The 16,408-nt window shown below is 43.2% G+C and overlaps 2 protein-coding genes across 5 annotated transcripts; both read left to right on the top strand.

The window, feature by feature from the left end:
- The first annotated feature begins 483 nt into the window (after positions 1-483).
- LOC6600706 (sodium/potassium/calcium exchanger 4) lies at positions 484-11,645 on the top strand. Of its 4 annotated transcripts, none has more exons than XM_026992813.1 (8): positions 484-670; positions 7,839-8,012; positions 8,092-8,279; positions 8,341-8,527; positions 9,346-9,426; positions 9,535-10,023; positions 10,694-10,795; positions 10,867-11,645. In XM_026992813.1, exons 1-8 carry the CDS (start codon positions 637-639, stop codon positions 11,202-11,204), a joined length of 1,593 nt encoding a protein of 530 aa, XP_026848614.1. In that variant the 5' UTR covers positions 484-636; the 3' UTR covers positions 11,205-11,645. The 4 variants fall into 4 exon arrangements, with proteins under 4 accessions (XP_026848614.1, XP_026848616.1, XP_026848615.1 ...); XM_026992814.1 differs by lacking the exon at positions 484-670 and adding an exon at positions 7,150-7,302; XM_026992815.1 differs by lacking the exon at positions 9,346-9,426 and having other exon boundaries at positions 485-670.
- A 1,358-nt stretch (positions 11,646-13,003) lies between these two features.
- On the top strand, positions 13,004-15,050 carry LOC6600708 (sodium/potassium/calcium exchanger 3). The gene is made up of 6 exons (XM_026992844.1): positions 13,004-13,113; positions 13,168-13,359; positions 13,560-13,744; positions 13,832-14,018; positions 14,102-14,473; positions 14,574-15,050. Exons 1-6 carry the CDS (start codon positions 13,059-13,061, stop codon positions 14,921-14,923), a joined length of 1,341 nt encoding a protein of 446 aa, XP_026848645.1. The 5' UTR covers positions 13,004-13,058; the 3' UTR covers positions 14,924-15,050.
- Positions 15,051-16,408: the final 1,358 nt, after the last annotated feature.

Here is a 16,408-nt window from a genome sequence, read left to right as displayed (position 1 = left end):
GTGGTCATCGCTGCTTTGCAACTCGCAATTTCGTATCAAATTTGTATTGTTATCGACATTGCCCCCTACAGATCGTCCGATTATCGGATAAAGCGAAATGCATTAAGCGAGACAGAAATCTTCCAGAGTTGTTAACGTGTCCGCGTGCGTTTCTGCGCCTGTGTCCGTCAGCGTCCGAGAGTGGGCAAAGTACGCTCCAAGCCGCGCCTTCGGTCTTAAATTTCCTGCTTCGCCGCCCTCCGCTCCCCATCGTGACTGTGATGTGGATTAGTGCTTTTGGATCATCAACAACAATTGAGATACGTACATACACACACAGGTCTCGCTCGCACTGTTCGTCGCTCGTCGCTAGGCCGAGCTGAGTGTGTGCTGTGCCAAAGGCAAAAGGCGGAATCCAACTATGTAAAGAAAACAAAAGTATAGAAAGGAAAGCAAAGGAAAGAAAGGGAAGTGACGGAAAGGAAAGGAAAGCAAAGAAAAGAGAACAGAAGAGAAGAAACGAAACGAAACGAAACGAAAAGAGAAAATCAACACCATTGAAGTGGGAAGTGACAGAGATTGAGATTGAGATTGCGCTTCACATAACGGCGCATCGCAGTTTACGAGTGTCCATCACCACTACAACACCGTGCAGCAATGGAAGACTATTGGGGTCTTAGCAGCACTACGGGTACATACTAATTAGCCAGCTCTCTAAGCCTCACTAGACTAAGCCTCTGGCCTCTAATCAGAGGCAGAGCCCTGCTGCCGAAGAAAACCTACATATCACAATTACCTGCAAGTGTCATAAATTAATTAGCAAATTTATTGAGCCTTATAACTACTACTACTACACTGCATACATCCATAACTATTGTGGCTAAAAAAAGTCATCCTAAAATCATTTACCGCTGATTATGCATATGGGAAGATCTTGTATTTTTTCTTTCTGTTTTAATGTTTTTTTGTGTTGGGGCACCAGCAGTGGCAAAGAAAGAACATTTTCAAAAATCACTTCAGTTCAGACGGAATGGAATAATTTTTAATGCAATGCAATTAAGTGTGTGTGTCGTCGTGTCTGTGTCTCTCTTTGTGTGCCTGAATTAGTGACGTCATATGCAAATTCATATGTGCACATGTGCATGTACATGTGTACATACACGAACATGTACTGGAAGCCAAAGATCTACATAGCTAAGCTATCGTCGTCGTCACCTTCGGTTTTTTCTGCACATTGCGCGGACCTCTGCCTTGATCCCACCAGCACACACATGCATGCGTATGAACATGTGTGCCTGGTGGTTTGTATGTGTGTGTGTGAGTGTGCGCGCGGGGATCTCTTTGTGTGTGTATGTCGTTGTATGTCGTTGGTCGCGTAAACTAAGGCATATGGATCAATTGTCTAAATTGGCTCATTAAGTGAATCTTAATGACATTTACTATGAACAGCCACAGCCACAGCGACATCAACAGCAACAGCAACAGCAATAGCAAAAAAAAACTAAATTTTCCCTGCCTGGGCTGTTGTGTTTTTTTAATAGTTTTGATCTCTATTTGTTGGGCTCCTGGGGGGATGCTTATGCACTTCTTTACATGACTTCATATACACTTTGTCCGCAGCACTCGGCATTGCTAAAGGTTACTTTGTTCTGGTAGACAGTACCATAAAACAGCAATATAAATAAGAAAAATTGATATAAAAAATAAAATAGTGCGGAAGCTTAAAAACAGGAGGTTGTTCTCATTATTCAATATACAAGTTCAAAGAAAATTCACAAATTTCAAGTAAAATTCGTGAAAACCGGAATGTAAAATTAAATTAATTTAAATTTATAATTTTGCTTAGTATTTTTATTGTTCATCATGGCAGAAATCATGCGAAACCCATTGTGACAGTTTTTATTAATTTATCCATTGAAAGCCAGTCTGAAAGTCTGAAGGTAGTAGAGAAAGATTCCTATACATTGATTAAGGGGTAGCTGAAACCGTAGAGTCCGTCGTAGAGCCGTCCCACGGCGAAACCAAATTGCATACCAAAGCAAAGCACACAAAAAAAAAAAAAAAAAAAGCCAAACAAAAATTGTAATCGAAAAGGCCAACCGCAATCGAATAAGTCTTTGTGGGCTAGCATTGAAGCGTAAAGCCAAAACAAATTGTCGAGCAAAAAACGCTCACATTTGTGCGACAAAAGACTGTCAAAACAAAAATAATTAAGCAGGATAAAGCGTAAATAAACAAATTAAATATTTTACCTTTTTCCCAATGCAGCATTGGATCATTAGCTCCTTCTTTTTCTGCTCGGGTGCAGGTAAACCTGCAGCCAGTCACAGGGATGGTATCAAGTAAGCCTTAATATCTAAAAATGGGAATCACTCACACAAAAACCGAACACACAGATACAGATACAGACACAGACACTTGTGTGGCTCTGTTTAGTTGAGTTGTGCCGAGCTCGCACTGAATGTTTCCTTAAACGGTACACAAAAGTCATATTAAAAGGCATTGTCGTGTTGATTCTTCCTTACTTATGTACTAAAATGAACTTACATATGGGCATTCACATACGACACAAATAAGGCACACAATTTGTGTGGTCACTCCCTCTGTGTGGGAAGCGAGAAGTGGTGATATTTTTCTATAAAACAATTCTGACGACGGGGCGTATACGTAATACACATTTATGCAGCCGCAGTCGAGTTCTATCTAACATGGTTCTGTTAAACCGTTTCTCCCCATGGAGCTCTGTTAATCAGCTAAAGCATATTTTTGGTCATCACACTGATCCTCGAATTACTTCCTACATATATTTCTAATTCCCAAATCGGAATTCGTTTCGTTTGTGCAAAAAATTCCTGATAATTGTAGTTCAATTCACCATTCTGTTCCAAAAGCGACCTCCTTCAACTACGAACAAAATTTAACATTTTTCAAAGTTCTTTTAAGCGATAATATTGATTAATCTTTTCACAACTGATCCAGCTTAAAACATTTATTTATCCCATTCAATGTTATAAATCAATATATTTAGGGAACATGTCTGCTATAGCGCAAACTGAATTCGTATACAATACAATAAAATCGATCTTTTTATATCCAAGAGTTAAAAGAACAGCGTCTTGAACAGAATCAATAGTCCAGTCGATACAGCCGTGTCCGTCCGGCCGTCCGCCTATCCGTCCGTCTATCCGTCCGTTTATCCGTCTTATTTGACGTCTAGTTCTCAGAGGCTATACGAGTTAGATCAGCCAAATTTTGTATTCATACTGATATTTGATATCATACTGAATCATGTTTGCTTAACATTTTTGACCGTCCCCACAAAAAGCGAAAATCCGTAGCATTCATAAGAATGACAATATCTACCAGACTGACAAAACTCTTTCAGATCGAATCATTATTATAGCCAGAATGAAAAATTCACGAACACGTTTCACGCCTCCTCAATCACACACTCTTCCTCGTGCAGTGTTCGCCCCCTGGCTGGAAGATTTTGATGTAGCGGAATAGCAGATAAAATATTGGAAAATTCCGATCAAATAGGTCATTAGGTGGAAAGATGATTGACGGAGTTCAAGATTTAACATTAGAACATAACTAGACTTCGTGGTTCCTCTCTTCGTCCTCTCTCATGACAAGAGTGAGCACAATTGAGAGAGATTAACCCCTCCGCATCAACCAAAAAATAATTTCGTTCCATCCAGAACAGCGCCGCCAAAAAACTAAAAGTTAAAGAGAGATACAGATACAGAGCGAGCATGCGGAAGTTTTGGGCTCTGAAAATTTCTTCAAAACTAGATGCATATTTTTGGCATACTCAAGCTTGCATCTGAAACACCATCAAGGACAATTTGTCTGAGAAATATTAATTATTCAAAGGCAAAATTAGTAAGCTTCTTTTAAGGTATCGTTTATAAGAATCTGTGAATAAACGGCTGAGCGCTGCCGTTTGAACAGAGCTTAGCCCACCAAAATCCCTCTCATTCATTTATTATTACCTTTTCAGAATTGCAAACTTCTTCAAAATTTTATTTAGCATACTCAAGTTGTATGGAAAAAGAAGAACGCACCGCCCACCTTTCGCTCTTCCGTCCATCGCTATCTATCTTGCTGTGAGATGGTCTTTCACGTTTTTTCTGAGCCTTACAAAAATTCAGTAAATCACACCATGTAGATTTCGGTTCAATTAACATTTGAAGCAATATACTTTCTCATAATGTTCTTGTTTTCGGATCTTGCTCATCGGACTCATGTACATAAATATACAGAAAATAATGTCGCGTGCAAGATAGTTTCAAATTTGACGCTCTAATCTGCTCAGAAAGAGGCGGATAAGTAAATAAATATACAAACCTGTATTTTCGGAATAGTCTTTCCCAAAAGACTGCTTCAAACACGATATTAATTATGAATATACGTAGATATATAGTGCACAATGCTTAGCTCTAGAGTTCAAAAACTCACTTTCCATGCATTCGATACAGTTGTTACTATTTATACGTCCCTTATTCAATTAAAGTGAACTTAATTTACTGTGATTGAATGTTTTGCTGATTGTTTGTTATCCACGATAAATTGATTACACTATGCAACAGCCAAAAAAAAACCCTGGCAACAAATCAACTTTTCCTGATAGACTTTGGGATCCAGAAACGTTTAATGAAATATAGTATTTTTTTATGGTTACGGTTAGTTTTAGTTTATAAAATTTTTTACATAACCTTATTATGTTAAACCTATTTTTAAATACCGGGTATACAAATATCACAGCTATAAAACGTCAGTCAATATGCCCTCAAAGCGACAAAAAACGCTTCATTAAGGAATTTCGACATTTCCTAAGTTTATGGAGCCGACATTAAAAAGATAAATATTTAAAACTAGTCGTAATGGGGGGAATAAAGAAAGCGTAGCTCTGAAAAAATTATTAAAAAAACCCTATCCATGAAAAGCTTATAATTCATCGTAATATTTTAGAGGCCCCCATCTATCAAAGAAACGTGGGTTTATTTCCAGGAACAAGAACTCGGTTTTGTTGCATAGTGTTATCATTAACAGCTTCACCCGACACGCTGTCTCTCTCTCTCTCCCTTTCTCTGCCCCTGAACCCATAATCATTTTAGTTGTGAGAGCTGTAAATGTTTATTAAGTATTATTGCATTATGCGGGTTGATGGTTACAAAATGCATTTGTCTCAATTGACCCAAGACTCCGACTCCGACTACAACTACGTCTTTGTCTCCTTGTGTCCTCACGCCCTCTCCCTCGACTCTCGCCCCATGTAGGTATGTGTGTTTTTATCTTCCTATCCAACTCCGACTGACCGTGCTCATCGATTCGATCCGAGTCTGACTCGAGCCCCCGCCCTCGCCGGCATTTTGAAGCGTGAAGGGCCAATGGAAGTTTATGGGGCTTGTGCAAATGGCATGATTCAAGTACATGGTACACCCTCCGTACCATAGATAGAGCCATGTCTAAGATTATTGCTAATTGCCTATCGAAATTTACCCGTAAGCATTTTGACTCCCAGTAGAAGATTATAAATCAGAAAAAGTATTCTATTTTTGGAAAATGTAAAATTAGCTTTTCAGAATTGGGAAGTTCTTTGAAACTAGGCGTAGCAACCTCAGGTTATGTGGAAAAATAGAATATTCCCTCTGAAAAATTTGTTATAATTAAAAGGTAAACTATAATACATTAAAATATGGAGGTCCCAAGTGAGTATGAATCCATCCGGTGCCTTTCAATATTTTTGAAACAGACAAAATTCGTTATATTATAAATTAAGTATCATATACTCAAGAAGTATCAGATACACTGAGATAATATTGATTGTATTGCAGGTTTCAAATAATCCCATCGAACATACATATTGTAGAAGTGCTTGATGTACAAAAACGGTTAGGTTTGCAACAAATATTTCTAATTTGGGCCTAAAACAGCACAGTCAAACGGAAAAGTGTCCCGACCACCCTGTACATTCCCATCCTCCCGAGATAAGGCCCTGACGAACAACAATATGCTATATGGATACTTACGAGTGTACGTGTATGCCATAGAGCCTACCTTCGTAGACATTCATAGGCCTAAAACGATCAAAAGACTCAATTGGTTTGAGCGAAAAGTCATCGATTAAACGATCTCCAATCGCTTCCTAAAGCGGACAGTGTAAAGTAATGTTTAGCTTTGACCGGGGGCTCAGCTCAGCTCATTAAACCGTGAATTAATCGGTAATCTATTGCGTTAGAGGGAAATCATACCCGTATACTCGTACCAAATTGATTATTCGAAAACAATTCGCTTCATTGGATGAGCCACACAATGGTATTTCATATGCTTGACTGATTGCTCGGGTCCAGCTTCCTAATTAGTGAATATGTATGTATACATATCTGGACCCACCGTCGTCTCTAGGTCTATGACTCTATCAACATACAATATGCCGCGCCATCGATTGTTGTTATTTCTGCTGTGGCTGTGGCTGTGGCTGTGCCAGGCTTATGCTGTTGTTTTTGGTCAGCTTTTATTGTTTTAATTTATCCGAGCAAGTCGGCTTTGCTTCTTGTTCTCGGCACGGGCTCGTACTGGAGACCGAGTGGCTCTGGGACCGGGGATCGTCTCAGGTGGCGCTGATCAGGGCTGCTTCGGCACTGTTTCCAGCGGCCTTGGTCGCACTTTCGGCTCCAGCCTGAGGCTTCGTTTTGTTGTTTTGCAATTCAATTTGATAACATCAAAGGCGCACGTATTCCGTTGCTTCCGTTGCAAAGTAGACTCTGTCGATGATCGCTGACCGTTGGGCAGCAAATTCGGTGGCAGGTCGCATATTTGATCGATGATCAAGTACACTGCGCTACATCGGAGATCGAGACATGGGCAGAGCAATGCGGGGTATGCGGGGCAAATGTTTCGTCTCCGCTTTCGGCTTCTGCTTCAGCTTCTGCTTCAGCTTCAGCTCCAGCTACTGTATCTACGGTGTCTACTGTATCTGTATCTCACACTGTTGCTGTTTCGGTTTCGATTTCGGTTCCAGCTTCTGCTTCTGCTTCTGCTTGTCGACTCCTCGGCTGGGGCCCAGCGTCTGAGAGTGGGACTCTGGCCCGGCCAGTCTTGTGGTCGTTCTTGCAGCACTGCTGGTTCAGTTCATTACCGGCGCTTGACTCTGACACAAAAAGAAAAGCGCATAACGGGAGCGACGCATTTGGGAATTTCGGAACATCTTCCCCCCCGTTGATTGTTCTCTATTAATTTATTAAGTTATACTCGTGGTTTTTGTTTTTTTTTCTGTGAACTGTTGCTGCTGCGCGGCGACCAACAACAACATGAAATGTACGCATCACAAATACGACCTGCTCAGATTATTTTGCACAACGGATCATAGTCATAGTCTTACTTGGTCACCGACTAACCGAACTAACCGAAACTCGCCCTCAAAACTCGAACACGCTCGAAGTGGAAAACGCACGGTTAAAAATAATTAAAATCGAAATTCGAATTATCGAATAGTTTTCTATCTGGCATATCATCCACTATCCCACGCTGCTGTAGACATTATAATATATGAGCAAATGGGCGTCAATGGAGGGCCTACACATGGGCATACACATATACATACAAATACTTATATAATTCAATTAAAATTTGAGTATTTCAGTGGCTTAACTAGGCACAAGAATGAACGAGTTTGATAGCTTGTGCCTCATTGCCACTCGAGACCCAAAAGTAGGCAATGCAAACACTAAATAACACTTGCGGCTAACGACTAACTAGCGACTAACTAACGAATTACTAACCCATGCGCATGCTCGACGTTTACATATGTTTATGGATTGATTTGGACAAGCGTGCTTCCCGCATCGTTGCAGATATAAATTGCACTCAGCCCGCCATTGATGACTTCCCCAGAGACCTGTTCTCGGAGGCGCAAAGACAGTCCGGTGCTGTTGTACTTCATGTTATAGCCAGTTTATATTTATTTGTAGCCTTAGCAGTAGTGTGTGATGAGTACTTTGTTCCAGCAGTTGAGAAAATATGTGCAGGTGAGTGCCGACGGGCCGAACGCAGTGCAGTCCATTCCCACTCAGGCCTTGACCCGATCCACAACCGAATTCGATCTAGCCCTCAACATGTCCAACGATGTGGCGGGGGCCACGTTCATGGCCGCGGCCACTTCCGCCCCGGAGCTGTTCGTCAACGTGATAGGCACCTTCATCACAGAGGGCGACATCGGAGTGGGCACCATCGTGGGATCGGCTGTCTTCAACATCCTAGCCGTGGCCGCCTGCTGCGGCATCGGAGCCGGCATGGCAAGTATACCCCAGAACGTATTCCCTATTGGTCTAGTCCAAGTGATCGCTTTGTTTACAGACCATACCGCTGGACTGGTGGCCGCTGACACGGGACAGCATCGCCTACGGCGTTACCGTCGCCATCCTCATCTGCGTGATGCACGACGAGCGGGTCGAGTGGTACGAGGCCCTCATTCTTGTCTCCCTCTACGCCGTCTACCTGGCGGTCATGTATTTCGACAAAACGTTCCAAAGGTGTGCCAAAGGTGAGTACCCACACTTACCTTTTACCGTCATAATACACTCTGTTATTCTGTTCCAAGATACATACATATGTACAATTATAGAGGGAGCTAGGGAGATTGTAATGGGACGGGACAGTGGAAGAACTCAGTTATTTGATCGTTTACTGGTCCTGCCGGAGTGACGGACGATGAATCGCTCTTTGGGAGCTCTTTGAGAGTATTATTCAGTCTGTCGTAGATACCAACGATCGGCCATATAAGAATTGGTCTTAATGCGTCGTGTACACCTTTAAGAAAAACACTGTAAGCCGTAACGAACCCGTTCAAAAGGTAGAAGCACTTGTCTGCTAATGAAGCTATCCACATGACTCAGTAAAATATCTTCTATATGTATGTATGCATTATGTCAACGATACACCTAAGAGAACGAGTATGTACAGATATGTAAATGGTTGAGCAGATCTTACCCGTGACATACGAGTGCTAGTATTTTTGAAAGATTTCGAAGGATGTATTGCTTCCTGGGTTTGTTTTGATTTGGAATCGTTTATGTGTGGGTGAATACTGAACTTTAACAAGGATATAAATATGGACCTAGACATAGTAATATATTTATTGTGGCGGGTTAGTTAGAAGAGTGCATTTAGTTGGTCGAGGCTTGAAATTCAATCGGAAAGACCGAAATCCGCCGTACTACAGCGACCACTGGGGACGACACTGAGTAGGTGAATCTTCGGTGACCAGCCCCAGCCCCAGACCATTCCATCCAATGAAGCAATGCCTGATTGAGAAACAAAGACATACCTACCTACAAACAAGTACAAACCTCTAACACACAGGTGGCGTAAAGCAGGCGCGCACGCGCAGCCGGTCCTCCAACTGCAGCATCCACACAAAGAACAGCAATGAGAAGGAACCAGGTACACCATAGATCTACAACACTACCCAGCACCCTCTCGACACCTTTTCCATCCCACCCTAAGCTTAAGATAATGGCCCCATCTAATAGCTCATTCCACCTCTCGCAGACCTCGTGGAGAACCGCATCTGCCAGAATATGGCCAGCATCCAGCTGAACGGGGGCTTGAACAATGACCAGGCCAAGACCTCAACGGCAACCATAGCCACCACCACAACCACAACCACAACATCGATCACAACAGCACCTGCAGTCGCAGCCACAACAGGCGGCAGCAGCGGCAGCGGTGGAGGAGGTGTCTCCCAAGGCGGGGTCATAGCCGACATGTCACCCCTGGATAATGCCGAGGCCGAAGCCCAGCCAGTGGTTGCTCCCCCCGAGCAGGAGGGCTACTCCCTGCTGACGTACCCGAAAGACAAGAGCTGCTTTGCTCAGTTCACCTGGCTCATCATTTGGCCCATACATCTGCTCTTCCGAGTCGCCATTCCCGACTGCAAGAAGGCCAAGAACAACAAGATCTTCCCATTGACCTTCATCATGTGCATTGTATGGATTGGATCCCTTTCCTACGTGGTGGCGTGGATGATTACCATTATTGGTAAGCTTTGGAAATACACTTTAGTTCCTCTAATATTGCCCGACTTTCACAAACATAACCAACCCTTCCTTGACTCCTAGCATCCACCCATATATCTGATTTCATAAATTCGATCCAAGCAGTTTCCAGTTTCCAAATACTTTCAATTTTAAACAACATCTAATAGACCTTCTCCAAATTGTTCAACAACATTTTTCTAGTCTCTTTCTGACAGTGTGCACTTTTTTTAATACGGGTATGCATCACTAAAATTGTTTCTAATGATGTACAGATTGTTGAATAATACTATTCCGAACTTCATGCAATATTTTGTAATCTTTAATGATTTGAAGAATTAGGACAGGTTTTTCAGAAATTCAGAAAACCTTTGTCATTCTTTGGACAATTTTCATGACTAGTAGCTGATGTTCGGATGTCGGCACTGTTTTGTTTTAAGGTGTATTAAAATCCCAAATGTGGTCATGGGACCTACATACTTAACCCGTCCGAGGCCGTCAAAGCACAAAAAAATGGTCGCACATTCGTAATTTCTCACGTATTCGATAATCTTTTAGTACACAAACCTCTAGTCCTTTAAAAATGGCTCACTTTTCTTCCTTTATCCAAAATTGGCCCATTTCGTTGGTAGAATCTGAGTAAATTTCTATATTTTTTCCATTTGCTTCCACAGGCGACACACTTAAGATACCTGATTCGGTGATGGGGATCACGTTCCTAGCAGCGGGCACCAGCGTGCCAGAGGCCGTGTCCAGTGTGATTGTTGCCAAACGCGGTGAGTTTTCAACTGTTTGGGTTGAGGTGTAGAACGTACAATCATTGATAGGGTTGTGAATTGCCTTACAGGTCATGGATCAATGGGTATTTGCAACTCGATTGGATCGAACACATTCGATATTCTTCTGTGCCTGGGCGTGCCTTGGCTGATCAAGGCGGTTTTCTTTCCCATTCAGCCGGGCCAGAACTATGTGGCCATCAACTCGGCCGGACTGGAGTATTCGGCGATCACACTTCTGTCCACACTATTTCTCCTCTATTTGACATTCTCCACGAATAAATTCAAGCTGGACAAGAAGGTGGGCACCGCGTGCCTAGTCATGTATCTGGTCTTTATGGTCTTTGCCTCACTCATCGAACTAAATGTGTTCTTCCGCGTCAATCTACCCACCTGCGGACGGTCATGATCTTGCACAGCTGGATGAATGGATGGATGGAATGGAATGGAATGGAAGCATGGATGAATGGATGGATGGATACCCTTTACCGGATACTGATGCTGATTGTAGTTCTGGCCCTGCTTCAGGTTCAGGTTCTGAACTATCAGAATCTAGCTCTGATTCAAATTCCGATTCAGATTCTGGGAGCTGGCTGGAATCAACTATGAGTGCAGTCGTTTAATTAATTAATATGTATTTTCTGTTCTATTCTATCTACCTTGATAGTTGAGTTACGTTATACGTTATACGTTATGCTGTTATTGTAATAATACTTTTTTTTTTATTATTATTATTATTAAAGTAGACTCTTTCACGACATTCGGTCGCAGTCGCAGTCGCAGTCCCAGTTGCAGCGCAGTCGCAGTCGCAGGGATCAAGTGAGCAAAAAGGCAATGAAAAACAAATGAAAAACAAAAAGACAAGAGATGAAAGAAACCCAACCAAAAAAACCCAACAAATTCAATAATGTATTTTTATGATTAATATATGAGATTTAACAAAGAAACTATAGCATTTGGACTTCTCTCTAGAATATACCCATAAATATGTACATACACGTACCCATTAAGGCACAAGCGCATAAAATTGTACATATATTTTGTATAGTCCGGTGTCTGCATGTCCTCCTGCCTGGTTTTGGTTTTTATTAATTACAGAGGTTACAGAGGCTGGTGCATGGTGACATTATACAAGGTGGTCCGCTTTCGCTACGCGCTCTCTCTTCGGGTCTTATTTTGGGTCTTCTTTCCTCTCCCATCAAGCATGGTGTCAAAGCGCTCTCAGTGGTGGGAAGCGGTAAAAAAGACCCCAAAGAGAGTTAGCGAGAGATCCTCATGGGCTGGTGTACGCCCCTTCTGGCTGTTCTATGTACATATGTCAGGTCTCGCTGTGTCGCTGTGTCGCTGACATAGTGATTGCACGGATAAGCAATGAGGAACGGAATAAAACCACGCAATCCTTTCATATAAGTTTAAAATTGCAATATTTGTTGCTCTTCCGTTGCCGTTGCTGAACTTCTACCATAATCATCTCCCTCTACGCCTGTGGAGGCTTAGTCTCACTCGCTCGGATGCCCGTTCTCCCACATTCGATCTCAATCCTTCTCTGTAGCTGTACCCGGTTGAAGTAGTCGGTTTCTTCTTTGTAGCAGCGAATGAAGTCATTTGCAATAAGATGCTTCGATACTGATGTTTCGCTATTCACAAGCAACAAACAAGATATTCGATTTCTCGTTCGTCTTCAGTGGATTGATTCACAATGTTTCGATGTCCAACTGAACTGCGGCCTTGGCGGTAAGATTAGGGTATTTCTGGGTTTGACAGCCCTGGAAGGGCCTACTTAAATTGCGATTTCCCACTGTTGCGTTTCCGATTTAATATATGTATATAGCCTATAACCACTCTGGGACTGAAAAGCTCAGGACTTTTCCAGTTTTTATATGAGCTACAGACCATATATACCTACACGGATATACAATATCCTAGTTTGTGTTCTGGCACTTTCGAAGGGAGCATAAAGCAGCCATAGCTGTAGCATTCAGCTTGCTCTCCGAGGGAGGCATTTGAGTGAAATATCAAATGTTGCTGTGATTGTATGTAATTTGAATAAGAAACTCAAGGAACTTCCAGGTTCAAAAGATCCTAATCAGAGAAGGCTTTGAGAAAAAATTTGCCTGGTTCGGGTAGATTGTATGTTGTTTTCTCAGTCAGTTGTGATCCGGCTTGTGTGAAGTACATTTGGTTTTTGTATTAAAATTCTTTTCGTCGTGTTTATCTGTTTGAAGTATAGTTTATATAATAATTTTCGTTTTCCGGGTGCAATATGTTTTTCGGTGGAGACGCTGACTTTCAGCGGTTACTCAGGGAGAGCGGCTTTGGTATGCGGTGGTGCGATCTCGATAGATATTTACTGATTTTCGTTGTGTCCATAGACCGCAGCGATCTCCGCGGTGAAGCTGAGCTAAATTGCACTCTTCCCGCTATTCTGGACTTTCCCAACATGATGCGAAAGAAGAGCATCGCTGTGGCGCTGGCGTGTTTCCTCATAAGCATGTATCTGTTCATCCTTCTGGCAATTGTGTGTGATGATTATCTCGTGCCATCGATGGAGCGACTGTGTTACAGTAAGATCATTAGGGTTTCCTCTTGTCCTCTGACTATTGAATCAGCTCGCAGAGACTGGGATAATGCCCTCCGCAGATTCCTAAAAGCAGAGTGTGGACTGAACCATCGCACAGCTTGGCTTCCTAGTCTTTAATCCTGTTCAATAGTCAGTCGTATACTCTTCGACTCATCACAATTTCACACATATTTTAATTGATAGCTCTTCGCATGACCTACGATGTGGCTGGTGCCACTTTCCTGGCAGCGGCCACCTCAGCCCCAGAGCTCTTCGTCGCCTTTATCGGCACATTCATCACGGAGGGCGACATTGGGGTGGGCACCATTGTGGGATCTTCGGTGTTCAATGTGCTGGGTATTGCTACCGTCTGCGGAATTTTTACTGGCGTGGTACGTATTGCTCAGCTCGGAATGGTCGTGCGCTTCGGCAGACCTTCATCCATGTCCCTGCTCTTCCCTGTATTTCGCTTGTAGACGGCCAAGCTGGACTGGTGGCCTATTTCGAGGGATTCAATGTGGTACTTGGCCTCCATAACCCTACTTGGAATTGTGCTCATTGACTCGAAGGTGATGTGGTACGAGGCGACCATCATGCTCATCTTGTATTTTATTTACCTGACGACCCTCATCTTCGATCGCAAGTTGCAACGCTTGTGTCGATGTAAGAAGATTAATCAGAATCCGCAATGCCGCGGAGAGCCCTTGATCTTTGAACGACTACCCTTTTTGTTATCTGATTTGCAGCGCTGGACGGCGAGCGGGAGTTGATGGACGAGGATCCAATGTTGCGGGAGGAGGATCCTTTCAAGACATTTCGCGAGCATTTGTGCAGCAAGCCAGAGAAGGGATCGCCCTGCATTGAAGTTACCTGGTGGGCGATCAAGTACCCGGCCATTTTTATACTGGCCATTACCACGCCTAGTGTGCGGACCATATTCTTTTTCACTATGCTCATTGCCGTGCTATGGATCAGCGGGATATCGTATCTGCTCTCCTGGTTCCTAACCGTGGTCGGCTATAACATTGGCATACCAGACTCGATCATGGGCCTGACCGTCCTGGCCGTAGGCACCAGTGTGCCCGAGGTGGTGTCTTCCTATATAGTGACCAGAAAGGGTAAGAGAATAGTCTGTACTCTTCGACCTGGCATACCTCTAATATCCATCCTCAATCCTCGATCCCATCCCTCCCATCCCCATCCCTTGGACGACTCTAGGGTACGGCTCTATGGCCATGTGCAATGCGATTGGCTCGAACACATTCGACATATTCATCTGCCTGGGACTGCCCTGGTTGCTTAAAAATCTCATTAAAGGCCAGCCCATTCTGATCAATTCTACCGGCCTCACGATCACAGCGGCTATGCTCGTCGCTACTGTTGTCCTCCTATACGCGTGCTTCCTGTTGACCAAGTTTACATTGGGCAAGCCTGTGGGCTGGATGAGCCTCATCACGTATATCCTGTTCCTCGTCTGCGCAATTGCCATCGAGATAACCCAGAACAAGTTGAACCACTGCGACATCGAAGACAATGCCTACACAAATTATCTGCACCAAAATCTGTGATCTAGTTCAGATCGTTTCGCACCAAAAAATTCTCGAAGTAAATTCAATACAGTTCTGAAAATCTGTGGTGAACAATCTTCTATTTGTTTTCAATAAAAAAAATCATCAGTATGCTAGAATAAAGTCAGAAAGCTATAATGTATTATATTAGGCCGGTCTGTCCATCATCGATAGCCGCCACTCGAAACACTTATCAGCGTGCCGTTTGCTTCTCCTGGCCTGGTCGTAAGTACAAAACATTTACCAGATAAACATCGTAATTATATTCGAGCCAGCTGCGCTCCCTGCACGACTATTGGCGGAAGATGATCTAGAGGCAAAATTTGGTCGGGGCGAATGCTCGTCTATCTTCTGTCCCCGCAACTGATCGAAATGTCCCTCAAAGAGCAGGGAAAAGCTAATTGATTTGGTTGCTGTGAGCGCACTTTGGCCGTATCGATAGAGGTTGAATGGGATTGGTGTCAAAGCAGCCGAGACATACATATGTACACCTAAGTATGTATGTAGCTAGATCTGTTCCAGTTGATCGTGTGCTCGCCAATCACCAATCACCAATCACCATCGATGACGTCAATCAACGGTGCTATGACATCAAGGAACCATACTATCGAATGAAGATACTTGAATTTCACTTTGAGGTTGATAATTCACGCTTTGTATACGTCCATATATATAACTTATACGTTCCTGTAATTTATAGTTACTATTCACACGACTTTTTTTTATTTTCTTCGAGCAGGCACACGTGTCTGAATTCTTGAGCAAGATACCAAAGATCAGTGGCATAGATCGGCACGCGTACATCGCATACGTAGACAGGAGATGCACTATTGCTGTACGATCACTGCCGCCATTGATACCCGTAGACATATTTCACTCGAGCCATCACTGCCCATCCCACCCGGCCCCAATCAAACATCAGACTCAAGGGTTGCCATTGCCTGATGACTCAGAAATATTTCCTCGTGCCCACGTACATATGTATTTACAAATATGGCAACCAATCGAGAGCGAACTGTACTTCTATGCGAATGTGAATGCACTCGAGAAGTGGGCTGTTAATCTGCATGGTCTCTGACGGCTGCGAGTTCAGAGCCTGATATTTGGTCCCCGAATTGGAGGTGCGTCCAAGGCAAATCCAAAGCCAAAGCCAAAGCCAAAGCTAAACTAAGCGCTGACGGGAGCACAGATTAGATTAAATCAATTTCGAGGAATATTAAGGGGTATTGGCTTATGAAACCCTTCAGCCTATCCTCAGCATTCCCGTCCAAATCGGTTTCATTATCGGATCGTACAGCACCAGTGGCAACTATCGGAAACGGATGTGGGGCCACCACTGGATCTGAAGTGAGCCCAAATCTTGATCAAACTCTCACTTACGATGTCCAAAGTTGGATTGAGTTGGTTTTAGCTCGCCTGATAGCCGTGTCCACTCAGCACTTGAGTTTCCTCGCTACTTACTCGTATCTCTGTGCATATGGATGT

Source organism: Drosophila persimilis, unplaced genomic scaffold (assembly GCF_003286085.1).
Source record: "Drosophila persimilis strain 14011-0111.01,24,50 unplaced genomic scaffold, DperRS2 tig00000793-arrow-arrow-pilon, whole genome shotgun sequence".
NCBI classification, from domain to species: Eukaryota; Metazoa; Arthropoda; class Insecta; order Diptera; family Drosophilidae; genus Drosophila; species Drosophila persimilis.
This window is presented reverse-complemented; position numbering and strand designations above follow the sequence as displayed.

Excerpts from the sequence above, each read along its gene's own strand:
- LOC6600708 (XM_026992844.1), top strand. The coding sequence starts at position 13,059 with ATGTTTTTCGGTGGAGACGCTGACTTTCAGCGGTTACTCAGGGAGAGC. Across the intron at positions 13,360-13,559 it reads GATGGAGCGACTGTGTTACA|CTCTTCGCATGACCTACGAT; the intron begins GTAAGATCATTA and ends TTTAATTGATAG. Across the intron at positions 14,019-14,101 it reads GTTGCAACGCTTGTGTCGAT|CGCTGGACGGCGAGCGGGAG; the intron begins GTAAGAAGATTA and ends TCTGATTTGCAG.
- LOC6600706 (XM_026992813.1), top strand. The coding sequence starts at position 637 with ATGGAAGACTATTGGGGTCTTAGCAGCACTACGG. Across the intron at positions 8,013-8,091 it reads AGTTGAGAAAATATGTGCAG|CCCTCAACATGTCCAACGAT; the intron begins GTGAGTGCCGAC and ends AATTCGATCTAG. Across the intron at positions 8,528-9,345 it reads GTTCCAAAGGTGTGCCAAAG|GTGGCGTAAAGCAGGCGCGC; the intron begins GTGAGTACCCAC and ends TCTAACACACAG.